This window comes from Stegodyphus dumicola, chromosome X1 (genome assembly GCF_044657685.1).
Source record: "Stegodyphus dumicola isolate Sdum_Otavi_A_Nest chromosome X1, ASM4465768v1".
Lineage (NCBI taxonomy): Eukaryota > Metazoa > Arthropoda > Arachnida > Araneae > Eresidae > Stegodyphus > Stegodyphus dumicola.
Window position 1 is genome coordinate 119,671,016 of NC_140780.1, and position 18,082 is coordinate 119,689,097.

An 18,082-nucleotide genomic window follows, 5' to 3' on the forward strand; every position below is an offset into this window, starting at 1 on the left:
AAAAGTATAGATGGATAAATTTTTAAGTAAGTTATCAGTTTGAATTAATGTTATTATTAGTCTTAGTAATTTCTAAAAGAGCATCATAGATTTTTCCGTTTTTTCCCATAAAGTAGAATGGGATTTTAAGCTTTATGAAGACAAAATCCAAATTTTGATAATTTAATTGCATTTTATTTAACAATTTTATTAACAATAAAAACTGACAAGATATATTTTGAACATTAAGCACTACTGTCTCAGGGGGATTAACAGATAAACCAGCAATGTGGTATTTCAAGCCAGATTTTGATTTTTGAATGACACTTTCTTAATGATGCATGCAGTAAACACAAGATTGTATCACATTTGGCATCTGTTGAATGCTATGCGTTATATATAGGTTAATGCAGCAGCTTAAGAACTAATAAAATACAAAGTCTGAAATCTGGACTACCAGCCAATAAAAAAATAAATGAAATAAAATAATACAGTACAAAGTCTTTAATCAGGACTCGTCGGGACTTCGGTGATTCCGGATTAGGGCTTTTTCCGTAGTATAGATCATCAATTTAAATCTGGTAAGATGGCATGCAGAAATTATAAAATTAAAAATATGAAACCGTAATTTATGAAATAAAGAGCAATTATGATCTAAAGGGTATCAAAATTTACAAAAAAAAAAAAAAAAAGCTTAATATTTATTTGTTTACTTTATTAAACATTTCTTTCAATGTAAGTTGTTTAAGTTGCTTCGTTTTATGTGCTGATACTTTCTCTTTAATTCTATAAACAGACATAATTTCTTGTTCAGTTATGAAGTTCCGCTGTTCAAGTCCCGTAATTGCCGTGCCGAGAATACCGCTAACTTGTCAATCGAAATTTTTTCGTTTTCACTAACCTCTCTGTCACTTTCTTCATGCCATTATCCATTTTTTGCAGCAGTTCCACTTTTTGTTTGATGGACATCAAAACGTGCTTTTGCTTTGTAGATCCTTTGGCAGCTCCAGAATCGGAAACTCTTTTTGACGTAATCGAAATGTCAAGCTTACTTTTTATAAAATTGTTCTAAAAGACTGCAAAAAATAATAAGCCGGATCCAGTTAGAAGATTAAGGAACAACGCAGTCTGCAACATTAACTGAAATAGATAATTTTAGCCTAGCTTATACCGTCCGTTATACATTAAACGCGCATGCGTAAACATATTATGCGCATTTGTAAATGCTACGCAGGCACAGAAAGTTTGTAGCTTTTGAGGTCCGGATTATAGATCAATCCGGATTATGGACGTCCGGATTAAAGACTTTGTACTGTACAAAGAAATACACCTTGTAAAATCTAGCAATGGAGAATATAATACTCAATAAAAGGAAGCAGGTGTATTGTAAATTTGAGTTTTCGTTAGACTAGAGATTCCCTCATGTCACTTTCAGAGATCTGTTGGCTAGAGCGTAGCACTTTAGCCAGTAACAATACATTGACATTGTATTGATATTGTCTAGGCACACATTTTTGGCCCCTTAGTGGCTGTGGGGGGGGACGGAGGGCAGGCACTACGCATTTTGCAGCCCATTGCAATCTATGTGGGTCCTAAATTCTTCTGCATGGTGTCTCTCCAAATTCTTAATTCTGCTGCCTGGTGTCTCTTCTAAATTCTAAAAATTTTCTGTCCTTAACTTTTGCTTCTTGGTGTTCCATTCTAAAATGTGCAGCCGTATTAGATGTGGGGTTGGCCCAGTTCAGGGGTTAGCATTCCTCTGTCTGACCTAGATGATAAGTGAAGCCCCATTATTGCCTTGTTTACATGTCATCTGTCTAGATTTAGACTGTGATCTAAAATCCAGAAATGCTGAAGTCCTGACAATTCCGGATCCCAGACTTTGTACTGTAACACAGTACATCAAAAATACTGAAAAATAGCTGTTTTACATCTGCACCTCCCCGTTTTTCTTAAAATGGCATTTCTGCATTCTTAATTAATACATTTAATGAGTAAGTGTCCTATAGTTAAAAAAATTGAAGAAAATCAAATTCCTCTTTTTATTTTTTGTGTGTCCACTATGTTTGTCTTGCATATAAGCAAGCACTAGTGACATAAGCTTGTTTCTGTTATTCTAAAATATTGTTATTCAATAAATTTTAATGTTTTATAATTAATTCAACGAGTATCATGTAAAGACTGAAATTTTAAGAAGTAATAATGAATTTTGTGATATCTGTAATTTTATTACAATAAATAAACCTAAAAAAATAGTAAGATAATATTTTCGCCATTCTGAGAGGCTAAATTTCAGAGTAGTCTCAAGAGATTTGCCTTTTTAATTTTTATTCTATTTATGAAGTATAGCAAACTCTTTCTTAAATGACCACTCACATTTCCTAATTGTTTGGGTCTTTTTTGGAGGTGTTGTCATGAAGGAGTGATGTTTGTAGTACATATGCTTATTTAGAATATAAGTAAACATCACTTATCACACAATTATTCTCAGAAATACTTTAATTAGTCATTTTTGTAGATAAGTGCCAGAAGAGAGTTCAAGGTACACACACCTTCACAAATAATGCTTATGTAACCACATTTCACAAATAACATTTTATATTACTTAAAAATAAAGATTTTTCTTTTAATGTTTAGGTGTAAAATTTTATGCAATTGGTAAATCAAAGTTAGAGAAAATGTCTACTTTTAGAAAGGTGGTGATAGCTTTTAAAAAATTACTGTTTTCACTATCAAGTAAATTTTTTTTTTTTTTTTTTTTTAAGAATCTCTAAATGTTATGCATTATTAGCTGACAAGGACAATAAATAACATTAGTGTTCAATAAACTGCCAGTACTTTTTATGAATTTTATATAAGCTTTATTCTCCTTAGTTAAAAATTTCACACTTAGCAGCATTTTATGATTGATATAATTTAAACTGTGTTTAACGTGTTCATATTTGAGCATTACAAAAAGCTCTAAAAATGTCATTTCTATGTATACGGATCATGTATCTAAATCTGTTGGAATATGTTCAAACTCTCTGTTACATATCACGTGTATTAAAAGGAAATGTCTAATCAATTTTAGAATTTGTTGAGAAATTAGATTTTCTTTCAGCTAAAAATCTTGTAATGTTAGCTATGCCTTTTCCCTTTAAACTTTCATTACATGAACATTTGCTACTGTTTGCAGCAGGACCATATTAGTAGATGAATTATAGAGGTGGCCACTCTGGACAAAAGATTGAAAAGGTCATCAATTTATCAAAAATTAAATAACCTTGTTTTTTGATATTAAAACTGTATCGGGTGTCAGATGTCTTCTGATGAGGTATGAGAATATTTTTTTCCCTTTTGCACATATGTACCTTACCAAAATGGTGACCCTCTTTATCAGGCACAACCTGAACACTCATACGGGGCTGCCGTACTGCTGAACATTAAAATTGCAACACACACACACACACACACACACAAAATAATAATATACAAATTTGAGTGATTGCAGATGTAGCTAAGACATGCAAAATCAAATTTTCAAACATCTAGTTTAAGTCAGTGACATGTGGGAAGGGCTTAAATCATATAAAAGCACAATCAAATGCTGCAAATAGAGAGAGGTGGAATCCTTGAGCTCTGAGATGTTGATTTATTACTCCCGCATGTAGAGACATTAGGTATTTTTTGGAAGCAGGAAAGATGAAAAATAGCAACCACCTTCACCGGGAATCGAACCACGGACCTCTGGAATGCCGGCCCAGCGTGCAGAACCACTACACCATGAAGGCATGCTAGGAAAGTGGGAGAAAGACCTTATATACTTCCCTTTTTAAAGGGCGACTGGGGTTTTTAGGGGACCTGATCGCCAAATCCTGGATGTGGAGATCCATCATCCATTACCCTTTTAGTTCGACCGCCACTGTAGAGACATTAGATAATTTTTTGAAAGCAGAAGAGATGAAAAATTAGCAACGCCTTCACCGGGAATCAAACCACGGACCTCTGAAATACTGGCTCAGTATGCTGATTACTACACCACAAAGGCACGCTAGGAAAGTGGGAGAAAGACCTTATAAGCAGACTGCTATGTATTCAGGCCGATATGCATTGTATATTGTACTAGTTGCAAGGACAACAAACTTGGATGAGAGCAAGCAGAGGACAGGCTTCTCTTGGTCTTCTTCCCAACAGAGAGGACTAACAACTTCTTCCCAGAGACTTCTGTTGGGAAGGATTGCTGGGTTAGAAAAATGGCATGTAGTAATCTTAGATATCGGAAAATTCAGGAGTGACTTCACAAATTCTCAGAAGGTACTTATGTGGCAGTGGCCTGTGAGCCGGATGACCAGGGTAAGTATTCTTTTGACCACCACTCTCAAAGGCTATCATGAAGTACATCCAGGTGACAGTAGAGAATAAAATGTTGGATTGTCCTCTTCAATGATGAGTCTCGCTTCCATCTTGGAAGCAGTGATGGTTAGAGATCAGTGGAGATAACACATGGCTAGTGCATTCACGAGAGAATGTCAAAGGGTATCTGCTGCTCGAATAACAGTGTAGGGTGTGTGGCATAATTTGTAGTAGACGGACTCTTCTAATCTTCCTTCCTAGTTCACTTTCAACTCACAATGGCATTGATTGGGTTATGGAGCCAGTTACATCATTAGTCGACTGGCAAAAAGAATAACCAAGTGCCATTCTTAACGCTGTATGTGTCCAAGTGCTTGCAGCATGGTAATAGATTTCTCAAGTATCATTTATGACCTCGTTGATAGCATACCAAGGAGAGTAAAGGCCCGTTTCCACTGCTGTGTATGCATTTCTTCAATCAGCGAGCGAATTCACTTTGATTGACATCTGCAATCTGGTCGATGTGTGGTGATGGATGGAGTTAAACAATGTTCAACTTCTATCCGTACGTCTGCGGAAGCATTGGTGTTACGTGGTAAAAAAGGAGCAATCAGGTGTCGTCACCAAAAACTAATGGCAGTAGAAGTAGCGATGAACGCTGCATCAGGGAATGAATGTTTTGCTAAAAATTACATATTTCTGAATTAAAATTATAGTGAGAAATCTATGTACTGAAAAAGACAGCAATCAACTGAATTTAGTTAAAAAACGTTAAAGAAAAATAAGATAACTGCATCTACAGAAGTAGTTAGCAGAGAGCAGTGATTACTGTCAAGAAAATCAGGTGCAAAAAATATAATTCCAAGACCATGAAATAGCAAAATTTGTCCTTACGATTATTTCCTAATTCTGCATACACATTTACATTTAATGAAAATGAACATCTGACTATATCAAACTGCTATAACAAATCAGATAAGGCATTAAAAGACTTTTTTGATTTTGAAACAGGTAAAATCTAATAATGTTATTTATAATTTAAATTTGATATCCTTTTAAATATTCTACTGCATTAAAAAGTATGTTAAATTTGTATTTCTCTATTTATAAATATACCTTATTGGCTAGCATATATTTGTAAGCACATCTTTCACTTGCATATACTTTTATCAGTCCGTCTAACTTCAATAGGAACACCACTTTAAAAAATTGTTTTTTTAAGAAATGCCCTAGAAGCTCAAGAACAATCTTTGGTGAATTTTTTAGATGATGGCACACTGAAATAAGACCAAAAAAATTAGTTTTAGAAATTCATTTACTTGATAAAGTATATAAACCAAACTTGCTAATTCCGTTCGTGTGATGGTAGCTTAGTGGTAAAGCTGATCGCAATCTCGTTTGACCTTTTGGGGTCGTGAGTTCGAATCCCATACTCTTTTTCCACCATTTGTGTACATTAAATATAATGTTTTATTTGTGTTTTTATTTATTTAAGTTTTCCCCGCAAGAATTTATTTGAAAGTTATGATATAATATGAATTTAAAGCATACTCCCTTGTACACACACACATATATATATATACACGTTTTTTTTTTTTTTTTCACTTTTAAGACTTTAGTATGTGTCCAGCTCTAAACTTTCACTACCAATTAAGATGAGACAGTATTAATGCCCTAAACTTTTAAAAAAATTATTATAATACTTGCTTTAAAATTCATTCCTATCCAGCTGAAGTGTAGGAATTAATTAAATATTTCTATTTTCTTTACGTTATGTATATATATATATATATATAAGCTTTTCTATAAAAAGAGATATGAATTTAAAATTTATAAATTAAAAATAATATTTTATGGGTTATGAGTAAAATATAACTGGTCATAGTGCATTTTCAAAACAAACGAGATTTCTAATAAATTATCCAGCTATGACACTGAAGAAATTGATGCTAAAATTTTATATATTACCTGTTTTCGCTCCAAATTTGGGTACATTTTAAAAATTTACAATCTCATATGGCAGTCAGTGGTATACAAGCATAGCAAATTTTGTGAACCTTTCTTTGCAGTTTCTGTATATTTTTAAAATACCAGCTATTTTTTTAAATGAATTTAACATTTTTATTTGTTTTGCAGTAACAGTATATTTTAGTTTTAATTATATATTATTTCATTAATATTTAAGGTTTCTAGAAACGTAAAGAAATTTTTAAAAATTACTTCAGCTTCTATGAAATTCTATACTCGTGCAGTCAAGACTCTTATTTCGCTCGTTCGCTTTGTTGTGCTAAGTATGCTGTTATCTAAAATGTGATACTCTATATAAAATTGTGTGGTGTCTATTCCACCCATCATCATGTGTGATGAAAAATATGTTTTTGCTTTAGTTCATATCCACCAATAAAAGTTAATTCAACCCAACCTCATCTGTCTACAAGTCTCACCTTCAAGTGTTATCTTTCTAACTAGGCAGTAAAGTCTGCACAGGATATAACACAGAGACCCACGGTCAGTGTGTTGCAGCTTACTCCAAGTCATCTTATTACATGTATATATATACTATTACGTGTACCTGTATAGTACATATGTAGGTAAAAGAAAAATTTTCCCTTTTTTATCCACACAAATACTCCCTACTCTGCATTTCTTCTGTGTAAAAGAGCAAGAAATAAAAAGTGAAATTAACCAAAAAACATAGCATTTAGATTCTCTCATTAAATATTAATATATTTTATAATTAGAATCATATCATAATTAGTTCAAATAACCTGAATCATCAAATGAATTTAAGTCAGTTTAGAATTCCTTTTAAATAGCATCGCACATATCATGAAAACCTGCCCGCCCCCCTTTTTTTCAGCTATGCTGTAGGAATAAAGCTAAATTAATCTTGAATCAGGGTATATTTTCATGAATAGCAACTGTGGTAATTTTCTTCTCTATGCTTATTTTGATATCAGTACATGGATGGGAACCAGTAGAGTTCAGTTTAATTACTTAGTTTGGTTATTAACTTCATTTTAGCATAAAATAAACATCTTAAAGTGAAAAAAAAATGCTAAAGTTTTTGCCGAGTTATACAGTACAAAGTCTTTAATCCAGACTCGTCGGGACTTCGGCGATTCCAGATTAGGAGTTTTTCCGGATTATAGATCATCAATTTAAATTTGGTAAGATGGCATACAGAAATTATAAAATTAAAAAAATGAAACCGTAATTTATGAAATAAAGATCAATTATGATCTAAAGGGCATCAAAATTAAAAAAAAAAAAAAAAAAAGCTTAATACTTATTTGTTTACTTTATTAAACGTTTTTTTCAACCTAAGTTGTTTAAGTTGCTTCGTTTCATGTGCTAATACTTTCTCTTTAATTCCGTAAACAGACATAATTTCTTGTTCAGTTACAAAGTTCTGCTGTTCAAGTCCTGTAATTGCTGTGCCGAGAATACCGACTAACTTGTCAATCGAAATTTTTTCATTTTCACTAACCTTTTTGTCACTTTCTTCATGCCTTTATCCATTTTTTGCAGCAATTCCACTTTTTGTTTGATGGACATTGAAACATGCTTTCGCTTTGTAGATCCTTTGGCAGCTCCAGAATCAGAAACTCTTTTTGACATAATCGAAAGTTCAAGCTTACTTTTTATAAAATTGCTCTAACAGTCTGCAAAAAATAATAAGTCGGATCCAATTAGAAGATTAAGGAACAACTCAATCTGCAACATTAACTGAAATAGATAATTAGATTATTTTAGCCTAGCTTATACCGTCTGTTATACATTAAACGCGCATGCGTAAATGTATTATGCACATGTGTAAACGCATATGCGCATGCATAAAAGTATTAATCACATGCGTAAACGCTACGCATGCGCAGAGAGTTTGTAGCTTCGAGGTCCAGATTATAGATCATTATAAACGTCCGGAATAAAGACTTTGTACTAGGTGTTTTCAAGGCAAGGAAAAATTCTGAAAATTATGATAGGAGGTTGATTATATTTTTGTAAAAAAATTGTTTTCTTTAATTGATTACGGTGGTGCACACAGTCGAATGTGCCAAAGGAAGGGATGCCTTGTAGAGGACTACTAAGGGAAACTGGCTCATATTTGTGTTACACAGAGAAAAACTGTGAAAAATGCCCATTCCAGCAGCTAGCCTGTTCACTTGGCTTTGAACCCTGTACGAACTGCCAGTGTTCAGTGAACGTTTTTCACTAGCCAGCCCGCTGGTGGACCTCCAAAACTTATTTGTGACTAAATTATTACCCCAAACAAATCCCATAATATCAAAGTCATGGGTAATATTCTTTGTCTTTTTTTACATTTTATTTAATATGTAAATATGTGCATAATATCTTAGGACAATTACCTCTGAAAGTGCAAATATTTGTGAGAGTATAATTAAAAAATGATACTTTACATCACTGACTTAAAGTAACAGTTTGCACAAAAGACCGAAATCATGTGATATTGTAGTTGGTTATCATGGGGAGGTCTTGCTGTGTTAATGTAAACCTGACATTCAGCTTAGATTGTTCTATAGTAAGATCTAAATATTTTCGATATTCTCAAATTCATTAGACTTTCCAGAATATTTTAATGTTTTTAATTAATCAATGAAACTAGTGTGCTGTTTTCTTCGTGGGATAATCCTTCATAAATGGCAATTTTTGTAACAACTGTTATTAGTGAAATTGGTCGTAATTTGTTGCGAGTTCCAGAACTGTATGCAGTAAACCACTTGACACTTCATACATTGAAAATTAATGATCTTGGTATATTAAAATATATTTAGTGGTACTAAATTTGCAAAATTGCTCATCTTTTTTTACTATTCTTAAGTGGTTAAAGGTTGCACAGAAAATGCTCCAAGATATTTCATCATTTTTGCACTGGTGGTGTTTGATAATTGTGATCAAGCCCTTTATGGAGATTTGGATGGTTTCCCTCTCCCTAATATTTTTTTGTCTCTTTATAAGAAAAGGGAGTTTTATTCTATGATGACAGACTTCTTGCTCCTCTGGTAGGATTATAGTGCAGTAAATGGAAATCTTAAAACCTAGACTGGTTTTATATAGGGTGCTTTTATAAGATCACGAAAGGTTATGGTGTTTTATCTGAGATAAGTATTTCCCCTTCTCTTGAATATCGTGCCGGAAGTTGAAGATTTTCTTAGATTTGGATATGTCTGTCAATAAAAAGGAAGTTGGTTCTAAACTGATTTGTATGCTAGTATGGCAACTTTTGGAAATTGTTATCTAGATGATCTATGGCCACATGTTCTTACAGATGACTCGTTTTTAGATAGAGATGATGGAGATAAAGCAGTTACATTTAGTGATTTGCTTTCTGTTGGAGTACACACCATTTATTTTGTCAGTGAGATTGAGACTCTTAGCAGTTGTACATTCATTGACACAAATTCTTTGAAACTTTCCAATTCAAGATCCACTTTCTATGCTATTTCTAATTATGACTATAATTTCATTTCTTGAATTTTGCATTGTAAGACAAAGCAATTAAGTAATTAGGTAGTGTTATATTGGGTCCTTATCCATTGTGACATATACAAAGATGAAATGGCTGATTTTTTGGCAAAAAAGATTACCACTATTCTTAAAAGACCTATATGCCCATTATCTCTTAATCCTGTTAGATTTCTTATGCACAGAAATAATGATAATATGGCGAGGGTGGAGCTATGTATCTCTGGTGAAGGAAAGAGATGGATTTCACTGCTTGTAAAAGATCTCTGAATTGTCCTTGTGCTGCAGTGGTAACTTATTTTATACTTTTGATGGAACATGATTGTTTGCATGCTCATTTATTTACATTTAAATTTAATTAATTCTCCTCTTTGTGTCTTATGTACATCTGGACAAACTTTTAATGCTAATTATTTAGCCATTGCTCAAAAATATTAGTGGGTTAAAGAGCTAATGGCATAATAATGAAAAGCTTAGCATTTGTAAACAACACTTTCAGTCATAAATAGAAAGTTTGTTGGTAGAGCCATCAATTCTTACATTGACAAAAGCTTTTGACTGACTCAGATCTTGTCATTTAATTAATGGAATTGAAATAAGTTAGTGAAAAGAGTAAAAGTTATTCTAGTTTGAAAATTAATTAAATCAATCCTAAAATTCACCATGAAATCACTACTTTTATAGGAGCTTTTATTATTATTATAGGTTTATAATTATATTCACATTAAACGATTGCATTATTTTGATTATTTTCATAAAATATTCCAAGACTCTTCACTGATTGAAGAATTATGCATGAAAAGGATTTTGAACTTGTGAACGAAGTTATGACTTAACATTTCATGCACTTTTGTGCGAGCTTCTGTATTGAATTATAATATCATTCTTCAATGAAATGTTTTAACAAACGTGACCTGTGAGAGATTCGCCTCTCAGCGGCCAAGTGATAAAGTGACTGAACACTGGTAGTTTGGTCCATTGTTCTAATTCCAGCAAACAGGCTGACTGCATGGGCATTTTTTAGGTTTTCTCCATGTGCAGCAGGTATACAAGCCAGTTTTCCATAGGAAGTCCTCCATGAAGGCATCTGTCCTCTTAGGCAGATAGCCCTCAAATGCTTTTCCATAAACAAACAAACAAACCATATTTACGTGAAAGATTCACCATGCATTTGCTTCATGTAATATCTATGACACCATCAAAATTTTTTAGTGCATAGTATCTACATCTGTTGAGGAAGTAAATTTTTAACTTATTCTTTGATGACAAAAAAAGAGTAGCTTGAAGACCATATTTATTTATATTTAGAATTGCTGCATTTTAAGAAATATTTGCTTGTAATATTACTTAAAATTTTAAATATTTCATTGTTTGATATGCGACATAATTGAAATGTAGTTTTATTTATTTATTATTGTTTTTTAAATACTCTTGTAGAGATAAGGTAAAATAGTAATTCAGAAGTCAAACAACAAAAATCAGAGTTATATTTTCAAGTTTTCAGAGGACTAGTTTCGATGGTTTTACGGAACCACCATCCTCAGCTGCAAATGCGCAAATGAAACTTCAGGGATTCCCCCCCCCTTTTGCAGAATTTTCCCTATAGTACCTGCTGTATACTGTACTATAGGCAAGATGAGAAATTTACTATAAAGTTTTATTTTTAAGGCTTTTGTTTTGTAATCAATTTCTTCAGCTTGATATTTCCAATCATACCATATATTAAATTGTATATAAGAGGAAAGGAAATGTTTATTCATTTGAAACGTAATGAGTGAAATTCTTTGCATTGAGTGATGTCATGTGGGCTGCTTTTACTGATCATTTTAAGTTCTTTTGATCTGAAAATAGAAAAATGTAGTATTGAGTCATCTGTAAATATTTCATGTATAGTGGGCAGACTGGAAGTGTAATTAGTGTATAACTATTTGCTCGTAAATGCTCGTGGTTGCAGAATTAAAACTGCATGAATTTTGCATCTGCTATAAAATTCTAAAATTGCAGCATTAACAAACTGTACAGTTTATTATGCATTTTATTTACAAACTTTTTTGATGTTTCTCATTATGCTAGAAATTCATTGAAGTTATATTGTTTCTGCAGTGACTTATTTTTAAATTATGTCCAAAAATATATAGTTCCAGTAATTTTTCCTTGTTTAGGCTAATTATGTTCCTGCCTGTGAAGAGTACCTTGAAACTCAAAAACCAGAATTTGATACAATCCTCTGCCTAAGAGCTACAAAATGGATTCATCTTAATTTTGGAGATGAGGGATTAAAGTTGGCTTTTAAAAGAATGTTTGCCCAATTGCGTGTTGGTGGTCATCTGATTTTAGAACCTCAGCCTTGGTTTACATATTCAGCAAGCAAGAGAATAACTGTAAGTATTTGACATATTGCTTTAAGCTACATTCTTCTAATCTTTGTGTTTTGTTAATTTGTAAAATATCGAAAAATAGCAAAAAATGTGAGGCTTTTTAAAATAGACATGAAATATTTTTAGAATTTATTTATTTATTTATTTTTTTTTAAGCTTAGGCTAAGACAATGTATGTGTCAAAATTTCCATGAACCACCTCATACTCTGCATTGTGCTTTTCCTTTTATATTCTTAATGGGATTTATCCAGGAATACACAACCATCATCAAAGTCGTCAATTTTTCTTGATACCTCCCTTCCATTTTATTGATGTCTTGATGAAATCTCTTGCCCATCTCTTCGCAGCCAGATTTTCAGTAAAATAGTCCGATGGGGAATTTAGGAAGTGAACCTTTAAGCTCATGGAACAGCCTAAATTTTTGTACTTTTGCAGCATATTTTCAATGGTTGGTTTAAAGTTATATTATTGCCCAGAAAGTTGGTTACTGCATCTTTAATGGCTCCAAAGGCTTCTTTTTCTGCAACTTCCATTTGTTTTTTAAAATTACCATTTTTGATGAGTTTTCTGATGTCTCTTTTAATGTTTTGGCTGATAAAGCTAAAATATTGACCTTATCTTGGCCGTATGTGTTCTTCAACACGGTAGCAAATGTAGTGGGTGCCCAAGTTTTGTTTTGGTCTTCTATTTTCACTCCAAAATACACAATTTATACTATTTGAATGAAGCTTGTTATATTTCTTTTACGCCTTTTCATTATTAACATTAACTCGACACAAATGTAATTAAAAGAATCAGCAGGTATTTTACACATTTTTGAAACCATTTAAAAAACGGGAAATTTGCTTTACGGTATGAAAATAAATCCTTCATCAACAAAAATACATTAGATCATGGAGGTGGGAAGAAAATAGCTAATGGTTGAAGCAGCACTGAGAGTTGCGCTGTCTACGAGTGACATGTACAGCTGCCAGTAAATGTGTTAAGACTTGTCGCAACCAATCAAACTGGGTTACCCCTACTTTTGGCCAAGCTGTTGACTCCACACATGCACTCAGCAATGCAACCAACTCTTCTGCCATCTCTTCATTTTCGACTCAAAAAATTTTATAGATTCCCTAAGGGACATTTAGAGGGAAGCAGAGGGAAAGGGAGGTTTTAAGAGCTGAACAGACCTCTTAAAATAAGAAAATAAAGAAAGGGGAAATGAAAATGCACTAAAATAGAAAATTAGGCTTATTTATAGCAGTTTCATTAGAAAACAGAAGGGGTCAGTGAACCTTCTCCCCTCCATTCAACCTCTCAACTGTTTTACTATAAGAAAGCTTAATACAGGTCAAAAAAAGAATATAAGAAAAAAAGTTTTATGTCTGTTTTAAAAATCTCATATTTTCACAATTTTTCAACTTTTTAAGAATTTTCAAATTTTTGATATGCAAAAAATCCTGATGTGATGGTAAAGAATAAAGGTCATTTTTGGAATCAATGCTAAAAAATACATCAGAATCAGTTATCAAAAAGTAAAAAGTACAGCCATTGTAGGCTTGTATTATTAGTTGCTAACTTTGCATATTGAAGGTGCTAATTTGTATGCAGATATTGAATTTTGTGTTCCATTAGAGATTATTAACATAAATAATTACATTAAGGGAGATTGGTTGAAAATTTTAAACATCAGTTACATTTATTTCAGTTTATCCTTTGATTTTGACAATCAGTGTAAGGGCAGGTTATTAAATTGTGTACCTAGAATAAGAGTTTTAATTAAAAATACAAAAATCTCTATTTTTTATACATATACTGTGTTGAAAAACTGCATTTTGTAAGTTATCTATATTTAAATCTAATAGGCAGATATTTGTTATTGCCATGCATTATTTCAAAGAACTAACATAGCAGATATAACATAGAAGTTGTAGCATTGTGGGGTTTTTATAAATAGGCAGGAACTGCATGAGATAGATAAGAAGAGGGAAGATAGATAAACATTGATACTGAGGCAGACGAGGAGTGTAATATACAGTGAAATTATGGTTAGTGAATTTTATTTGTCCTGAAAGCATTTGTCAACAGAAATTTTCAGAAATTAAAACAGAAGTTAATGTTAAATGGATTATAATTCATCCCCACACCACAGATGAGTGCTTCCAACTTTGTGCATAAGTTTATATCTTAAAACCAATAGAAATCAGAAATGTGAATTGAAAGGGATAAACACAATATTAAATGGATAAAATAGATAACAACTTAATTGAATTTTATAGTACTTCTATAAAGGAGCAAAATAGCATAAATGGAAAATAATGAGGAATAGGTTATTCTTTGGATGTAAAATTCCCTTCCATAAAAACCATCTGGTAACTCTTTAGAGAGCATCTTTTCTCTGTCTCTAAGTAACATTTGACTGTTTCAGAATCATCTATTTTACTTAAAATTTGTCCAATGTAATTTGTTTTTGTCTACATTTTAAAATGTAAACAAAGTAAAACATGGCATTGACACTGAAAATGTTTATTCTGTAGCCTGCTACTGCTTTATCAGGATTATATCATTACATGAAAACTTTGACATTTCTCCGTAATCGTGTTTTGTTGCTGTTTCTGAAGGTTTACTTATTTCTTGTTTAGCTCATTTGTGTGATCCTTTCTGAACTTCTTCATGACTTGATTGTTAACTCTCTCCGGTTTTCTATATTATGATCAGTGATTAATAATGGCTTCAGATGACTGGAGAATTCATTTACTAAGTAGATCTGGTCAGTGCTGCATATTCCACATCATTGAGGAGTACATCCATCACACCTGTTCTTCCATCTGGGGCCAGTGTCTTCCAATTATTCATTGCAGCACTTCAGTAGCCTGATGATATGTCTTTGTCATCCTGCTAATTACTGTATTGCTAGTGCTGTTATGGTTGTTAGAGAGCAACTTTCATCATCATACTCATGTGAACAACGGTGAGTGCCCCTTTTGAATGTCTGTGCTCAACTCTCCTTTGGCCTGCTAGGTCTTAAAATTTTTCACGAATTTAACACATATTGGGCATGTTAGGATGCCATTTACAGCTATCTTACAACATGCATGAATTAGCTGGAGAGCATGTAGCATTTACATGAGTCTGTGTGATCAAATGTAATTATGCACTGCTGTCAGAGGCATCATACTAACATGTAATTGTTCTAGACCTACGTTTGACCAACAAATGGATCAATTATGATGTAATTTTTAATCATATCTTTTCATTGCTGATTTTAGATTTTATCTTGATTGACCGGTTTCTCTAGGTGTGTTTATTTTTTGACACAGAGTATATTTTTAAGTTTTTGAAAATAATTTTTGTTAATAAGTGCCTTAAAAATTTCTTGAAATTATTTTAAGAGGGGGGGGGAGATAATATGGACTACTATGGACACTAGTTGTACTTTGCTTCACATTTACTTTCAGGCATTTTTTAATATATTAGTACTTCCATGCCACGCAGGGAGTATTTCATTTTCATTGTATGTCTAAAAGTATTAAGTTCTGAATCTGCTAGACTTCCAGTGAGTTATATATCTTAATTCAAATTATCTTAAGATATATTTTCCTTTGAAATTCCTCTGTAAGTTCCATAAATTTTTTCCAGGCATGAACACTTTACCATTATAAATTATTTATCTATGTCTAAAGTTTCCAAAAATAATGTAAAGTTTTTTCGAATGATAGACTGACATTGTAACTTTCTATAGAACCTATTTCCTTCATTGTTAAATTCTGGCTCTGTAATAACAGCCAGGTGACTAATGGCCCACTCTAAATTTTCAACTGAAGTAACACCAACCCAGGAGAAGGTTTAAATAAACCTTTGTATTAGATCTTCTAGATCTTCAGCTTGAGAACTTTCTACTAATAGCAGAAGGCTTCACAACTTAAAAGTTTAACAGAACATAAGTGTTAAATTAAAATTTGAGTATTCTAAAATGAAAATTCACAAGACATATAATGCCTATATAACATGCAAATAAGTTTTGGTTCAGCTCTTTGCATCACATAAGCAAACATGGCTACCAAAAGTTAAAATCAATTTAAGTCAGTTTTAAAGTGGTATAAAAATGTTAGTGGCACAGTCAGCAGTCCTTGCCAAAAGCTTTCTCCTAACTTCAAGAACTCTGTTCTTTCTGGTGGGAGCCAATGGAAGTAGAAATGATTGTGTAGCCAAAGTAGTAAGATAATGTTTTAATAAACATAAAACTTTATGAAAGGGCGTTTTTTTAATGTGGTTGCATGATTTGATATTTTCACATCTACAGACTTGGTGCTGAATGAATATAAATTAGGATAAGAGAAATTACACCATAGAGGTTAAGTTCTGAGTAATTACAGATGTGAGTGATTGTGGTCGGGATGTAGCCCGAATTCCGAATTTTTACTCCTTGTACAAAGTATTGTAATCACTAAAAATTCCGGGTACTGTATTTCAACAAAAATATCCATTTTGACTGCTATCAAATGCAATTTAACGATGTTTTTGTGCGACATCTGTACTAAGGACAAAATAAAGGACTTTTTCTTCTAAAACGAATTATAAAACTGATTTAAAATTGATTCAGAAGAGATTGTTTTTCATGGCATCTGTACATATTTATCTCGCTTAACTCAGAGACTCAGAATGTTGGAATTTTATATATAGGACTTCTGGTAACATGTAGTTGTACACCTCCCATTTCAGTTGGAATCGGCTGCACCAAAAATTGTATATATATGTTACCGTGAAAGACCGAAATTAGAGAATGTCGACTTTCACCGGAGAATATCAACATTCACCAAATACGTCGATGAAAGACCGAATATTTCACTACATTCTTGTATATTCGGACCCTCACCGGTGTATGTCGACAATCACAGATATGCTCTGGTGAAAGTCGAAAAGAGAGGTCATAAAGTGCCATAATAGTTTAAGTTGTTGCAATAAATAAGATTTGAGTCACATAATTTAGTAAGTTTTTTATTACTGTTATTTTATTTTCTCATTTAGAACGTACTGTATAATTAAGTAAGTTTTTAACTTCTATTAGTTTCCTTTCTCATTTTGAATGTATTGTGTGTTTTAGGTTCTCATGTTCTTAAGTTCTTATTTCAAGTCTCAAGTGCGTTTATTTGCGACTGAATTACGAAGAAAAAAATATAATATTGTTATATGTTCAACATTCACCATTAGTACATGGTGAATGTCGACATTGGCCGGTGTAAGTCAGAAATAAGAGTATTTGGATAATATTTCGGACATACACCAAGAGACTATGTGAATGTTGACATTCACTGGTGAAAGTCGACATTCTCCAGATTTCGGTGTTTCACCGTAACATATATATACACCCACCCACTCTGTTATTCTACTCAGTGAGCTCAGTTTTTTATTCTTATATGTTGGCAAATTACATTTTTTTTGCTTTAAAATGATTGAATTATGGTATTCTTATCTTCTGTTTAAGGCTTTCATGCCTTCAGTTAATTTGCATCTGCATGCAATATTTGTAGAATTGTCAACAATTTAAAAGCTATTTAAGTGCGGCTAAGCCTAATTATTTTTACTATAGCTGTCATATTTGTTTGCATTTGAAACTTTACTAAAATTGTGAATTAATTCTTTCTGCACCTTCAGTGTCTTTTTGCTGAGTGAGACCAAAAGGGAACTTTTAGTTTTGCGCACTGAAAAATCTGCTTTCTTGCCTGCTGGCTTAATTGTGTTTATTTTTTCGTAGGAACTGTAATTTTAATTGTAAAAATTGTTTTAACTGTATTTGGTGTTTTATATTTTTCTAGAGTTTTAAATTTTTAATGAAAATATTTTGAGTTTTTATGTATTTTTGTCGTGCTGCGAAGTAAGAACTGTATTAATTGAGTGCGAAATATATCTCTAATGA

The 18,082-nt window shown here is 32.4% G+C and overlaps 1 protein-coding gene and 1 non-coding gene across 2 annotated transcripts in view; one reads left to right on the plus strand and one right to left on the minus strand.

Annotated features, from left to right (window-relative positions):
* LOC118196307 (7SK snRNA methylphosphate capping enzyme-like) overlaps positions 1–18,082 on the plus strand; it is a 64,425-nt gene that overhangs the window by 22,655 nt on the left and 23,688 nt on the right. The window contains exon 2 of the mRNA XM_035367737.2: positions 11,964–12,182. Within this exon, the coding sequence (XP_035223628.1) occupies positions 11,964–12,182 (219 nt within the window). The remainder of the gene's footprint in view (positions 1–11,963; positions 12,183–18,082) is intronic.
* On the minus strand, positions 3,679–3,752 carry TRNAA-GGC (transfer RNA alanine (anticodon GGC)). The gene has a single exon. It is a non-coding gene; the product is annotated as a tRNA-Ala (tRNA).